General features: G+C 40.9%; 1 protein-coding gene across 1 annotated transcript in view; it reads left to right on the top strand.

The window, feature by feature from the left end:
• Positions 1-5,930, top strand: part of LOC102676292 — a 9,951-nt gene that overhangs the window by 841 nt on the left and 3,180 nt on the right. Inside the window, 3 exon segments of the mRNA XM_031511957.1 lie at positions 744-823; positions 2,491-2,566; positions 5,883-5,930. The exon segment at positions 5,883-5,930 is cut by the window's right edge and continues 111 nt beyond it. Of these exon segments, the coding sequence (XP_031367817.1) occupies positions 751-823; positions 2,491-2,566; positions 5,883-5,930 (197 nt within the window). The 5' untranslated portion in view covers positions 744-750.

Raw genomic sequence — 5,930 nt, 5'->3', positions numbered from 1 at the left:
AAAAAAAAAAAAAAAAAAAAAAAGAAAAAGAAAATTTACGATCCTGCACGACGAGCGAGCAGCCTTGGAACGCGACAAATGTCGAGGAGGAGAGGAGAATGTGCGGTTATTGGTCTCGCAACTGCGTGGAATTTCTTCTTTTTTAAAAACAATTCGAACAATTTCGAGTTTATGTTTGAAGATTATTCCATTATTCTGCTTGGAGAAATAATAGAAAGAAAAGAGGAGACGAGGAAACATGTACGAAAGCATACACACGAACGCATTGCTGCTCATTTTCATGCGACAGGCATCGGCACGGAGCGAACGATCCAGCCATCGAATACGAACGATCACCTCGATCGAGACCTTCGTACGCAAATCGGCCATTCTCTCTCTACTGTTGCGTTCGAAAAATAACACGCCGTTCGACCGCAGTTGCGTCATTCCATTTTATCGCCGCGGAGTGCACCTTCGTTTTCGGCCAACCTCCAAATACGTCCGATCGTTAATACATACTTGTTTCGTTAATAAACCGGCTCGAGTCCCGCGCTTCCTGTTATGAATCGCGTTCCGGTACGCGATTCTTTGAAAGAGGGAAATGCATCGATGCGACGAGAAAGCCGACAGCGTCATTATATGCATATCGATTATTGAAACAAGTTTTCTCGTATAATTCATGAAATAAATGTATATGTATATGTAGATGATTTTATTGGATCAAATTACGAGCATTGATTTTCTTTTTCTTTTTTCTTTTTCAGTGCAAAAATGCGGATGAAACTGTTAATCGTGGTGGTTCTGCTGGTGTCAGGATGGAGCGACGCCAGGCCCCAGAGAACCGGTAAGAATCGAGATTTTTCCTCGTCGATTTGCTCGACTTGCCAAGATAAAGCTTGGAATATTTTATCGGGGAAATGTGCGCGGAAAAAATGGAAAGGAAAAGGCGGATCCTTCCCGGATGGAAATAAAACGATTCGATCGAATCGTCGTTTAACTCGAGCTAACCGTGTATTTATTCGGTTGTAAATCAGATAATGGAAACGTTCCCGTCGTACACTCCCTCTCGATCGATTATTCGCCTTTTCCATTGACGCAAATACAATTTCTTTTATTTTATTATTTTCGTAGGAGTTTGATCTTCCTCTTCCTTTTAGAAAATTGTATTCGCTTTTGGAACCGTGTCTATCACGTTCAATCGCTCGCCTTGTTTCTTCCAGGAAGAGAAATATATATTAAGAGAAATATATAAATTATATTCGAACACTCTTGTGCCAATTTTTATATCCCCTAATCGAAGGCTATAAAATTATTTCTGTATTTCTGTTTCGCCGTGTTCATCGGTTTCATGATCGAGGAAACGCGGGGTAACTCGTGATTACGCGAGCCTAACAAGTCTGGATTGCGCCAGGAAACGTAATTTACGATAAAAATTTTCTGAACGAACGATCGATTCCCTCTGTTCGTTGCAAAATTTCATTTCGTAACGTGAAACTTTCTTATCCCCTTTTTTCCTCCTCATTTTTCTGGATAATTACGCACGTGTTGCGATCCATTGACAATCGACTATATCCGAAGGCAAGAAATATAACGATCTTTATTAGAAAAGAATGATAGTCGAATACACGGACAATGTACTGTTTCGCTGGTGAAAAGTAGTTTCGCAAAAAGACACGAGAGGTCCTTCGCTAGGAACTTGACACTAGACGTTACTATAGTAAGATAGAAGAGTTAGATAATTCGAATGTTGAAAATTATGTAAAAATTATTTTCATTTAAAAGCTGAAACTATTTTCAAAACTATTTATAGTACGTCTACTTTATCGAGTATATATATAATTATTATCTTAATTAAACTATGGTTTAATTATGCATATGGATGAGAAATAAAAAAATTTTTAAATCATATCGATATACGTTAGAATAACTCTGGATTCTATGTCTACGTTAATGCATTGAGATAGGTACAGACAGTAATGGACAAAATTTAATAGTTGAAGTTACGAATAAAGTTATTTGGAGAATTTATCGTTCGTGGATCAATTAAAATAGCTACAAATAAATATTATTCGAATATTTTAATACGTTAAAGATAATCGTCTAAGATGAAATATTTTCGAAACTATTTATTAGTATGTTTTACTCGAAAACGAAGTTACACTTATAAATTAAACTATCGAATCATAATTAATCTATGCATATTATAAGAAATAAATTTTATATCTACGCTAATATATTGAAATTAATTTAAAAATTTATTGTCCAAAATAATATTAATAATCGCGAATAATTATAATGGCAAACGGTCGAGATTATACGAAGAGCGAATCAACTATAAAAATTACTGAAAGTAACTTTATTCGAAATTTTTAACTATTTTTTCAAAGAGTTAATGTTTCCATCTCTTTCATTTCCACCAATGAACATCAATTCGATACATCTATAATATCTTCTAATATAATCATCTTACTTTTGGATCTTATTAATTTTTCTTCTTCAATCAAATTTCAGAAAGTTCGATTCAAGCTCGTCCATCGAAGGCGAACCTCGAGGAATGGAGAACATCCGGCGTTCGAGAAGATAGCAGGTATACGTGGAATTCCGGAACTAGTACTATTAACTATCACCGCGATAATAATATCGATCGTTTTGTCGAACGTGGCGACGCGGAAAAAAGGGTGGGGGTAAAATTAAGAAACGACGAGCAACGATTCCTCCACTCGAATAATGTTTGGAACTCGTCGAAATTTCGATTACAACAAAACTCGAAGGTTAACGAGCGATCGATCAGGAACGATAATTTAACCAGATTCGGAAACAAGTTTCCCCATTTTGTAATTCCATTATCGAACGATGCTCGAATAAGATCGAGCCAGGAATTAAATTCAATCCGCAAACGCGTTCCGCCTACGAATTCGAGAATTTCGCATCCGAAGGGGGCCACGAGGAATTCTCTCGAGAGAAGGACGTACCGAATTCCGATGAATAATTCACGATTCGATGATGATGATGATGATGGCACGGCCTTGGGCCAGAATTCGGGATTCTCGAGTCGGAAGGAAGCGTTCTCGCCTACACTCTTAGCCAAGGTCGAGTCCACGACTCCGTTCGATCACGTGGCCGCCATTAAAAAGATCACCGACTCGCTGTTGGCTCGAGGTGTTCCCAAATTATCTTTCAACGAGAATAAAAACAGCGTCGAGAATCCCCTCCCATCCTCCATTTCCCCCACTCACGCTCATCAATCGTCCATCAATCGTCACTGGACCTCGAAACGGTCCAACAGGACGAAAATTCGTCGCCCATCCTCGCCTCATCTTCCGTCCAATTCGAAGAAAAAGAACAATCAGAATAAGATTGTCAACAAGAACGATTCTTCCTTCGATTCGAGTTTGAAGAATTGGCCCAACACTGGCATTCAGAACGCCGAGGATTTCCACAATTACGATAAATACACCTCCCCCGTGGAACACGATCCGATCAAACTTGAGATCGCGCACGATCCACTCATCCGAAATTCCAGTTTCGATCATCAAGCGCCTGTTTCCCAGAGGCCGATCTCCAATCTCCAAGAAATAGTCCATTGGATGAAGATTCCTGCCTTCGTGACGAATGGTAGCCATATCGTAGAGGCCGAGCAAATCGATAATCCCGTCAGCGTCGCTTTCGATTCCGTTTATCAAAATTTGGAACCGAACGAACCTTCCAATTTTCCGAATAAACTTCAAATCCCGAGACCGGGTTTCGTTTATCCCGTTCATCGTCCGAGCCACGCCACGGAAAACGTTCCAAATCGATTGGAGAACGTTCTCGATCCGTCGAGAAACAAGAGCAAAAATCCTCTCGTTCGAAATCCTCAAACCCACGTATCCCAGAACACCGTGGTTCATTTCATAAATCTAGACTCGAGAAGACCTGACAACGCGTCGAGAATACCTCCGGCACACGTCCAACCCATTTCCTCCTCCAACGCTTTCGTGTCCCCTTCTCCTCCCCCCATTCTTCCGCAATCGTATCCTTCTTCGAGCACCTCGAAGCCAGGGGGTCCAAACAGAGTCCACATAGGCTTCACTTCCTACGAAGAGAACAAGAATCCGTTATCTAACCAAAAACCTCAAACTCCTGTGGTAACTTACGACCAGAATTGTCCCACGATTCTCATAAACTCTTACACGAGGATCAACAACACGATACAGAGTAAAGAAGGTTGCACGGATCTGAACATCGTCATCAATTCCCACGTGTTCAACTCGAACGTGTACAAGTCGTCCACCCCCTCTCCTTCCACCGACCACAAGATCGGTTCTGAAAACTATCAGAATTATCACGTGGATCAGGTGGATAAATACGTTGGTGTTTCTGGACCTGCCGTCGACGATTATTATCGACCCGTTCCTATTTACCGACCCCCCACTCCCCAAAACGATCCACAAGAGAACGACCAAATTCTCGAGAACGAGCAGAACGAGGTCCCCGACTTCGAAGTGGTGCAAGACACTCAGATCAGTATCACGAATTCTGGCCAAGTTGCACAAGCTGATTCGAATTCTGTTGAGATGGTCGACCAAGCGAACGATCCTCCATCCGTTAATTCTCTCGTTCGTCCGGCTGTGGCGCCACCCGCCAATTCCAATTCAGACGCTTCCACGGGGTCCTCTCTTTCTCCAGCTAGCAGTCTGCCCTCTGCCAGTCTGTCTCGTCCAATCGAGGACGAGGACGAGGACGAGGATTTCGATTTGTCACCAACCGGTATCATGGACTCCATAACCTCGGCCTTCGCCTATCTCACGTTCGATCCTTTGCATTACGGCTTCTTCAGCTTGGCGGCTGCTCCTTTCACCGCGCTTGCGGCCGGAATCCTCGGCGTAGTCACATTTCTCTATCCTTGGTTGTTCCCTAGCTCGTTCGGTTTCGCAAGGGCCAACGATAATACGGAAAACGGTTATTGGTCCGGTTTCGAGGAGGTGATTAGACAGTCTATGGAGAGGTACGGAAGAGTGAATGAGTGGAAGAGCAAGAGGAAGAAGAGAAAGAGATGAAACGAAGATCGTTTTTTTGGATCGTTTCCTCTCTCTCTTTCTCTCTCTTTCCTTTTTTCGCTAAGATCTTTCGAGGAATCTTGGATGAAAATACATGCCGCGCGATTACACGAATGATTCGTTTATTATTTTGTCGTTTTAATTTTTCTAAAAAGAAGAGCAACAGGAAGAAAGAATTTAAATAATTAATTCGTAAATTTTATTTTATATATATATATATATATATATATATATATATATATAGTTCATCGATTATTTATTAAGGAAGGGGAAACGGGTGTTTAGTATCAGGCAATTAACCTCGCCAACGGTAGCTTTAAATTTAATGTGTTAACGAGTAAGTAAGAGTACGAGAAAGTATTTTTAGTCGTTGAAACGCAGAACACAGAACAGTATTACAGATGTAAATCACTTTTGTTCGAATCATTTCTTCACGGAGAATTTCTTAGGGCATTGCTAGTACTTGTGCCAGTGAAATGTAACCTGAAATAAAGCAATATGCGACAAACGAACAAATTTGCATTTTTTTCTTTTTTCTAACCACGTATTATTCACTTTCACGTATTATTCTCATTAATACAGAGACGGGACGTCTCCTATTATTATCCTTGACGCATCGGTATTCCAAAATTTCTTCCCAAAAATAATATCCTAGCCCACATTCCACGTTCCAAACTGGAAATTGATGACAAAGACGAACGATTAAGAATTAACGAAATAACCAAGTTTTTTCCAAAGGTTTGGCAGTCACGCAAAGGTAAGGAAACATCGATCCCTCCGCTTCAAGATCATTTTATTCTCTCTCTCTCTCTATCTCGCTTCAACTCGATCGACAACCGACTTAATCGAGCGATTTCGTTTCAGTATCCGAGGGAACGACACGCAACGCCGCATAAAAGATCTTCAGCACAT

This window comes from Apis dorsata, unplaced genomic scaffold (assembly GCF_000469605.1).
Source record: "Apis dorsata unplaced genomic scaffold, Apis dorsata 1.3 scaffold_374, whole genome shotgun sequence".
Taxonomy (NCBI): Eukaryota; Metazoa; Arthropoda; class Insecta; order Hymenoptera; family Apidae; genus Apis; species Apis dorsata.
Note: the sequence above shows the minus strand (reverse complement) of the source record. Positions and strands in the feature narration are given on the sequence as shown.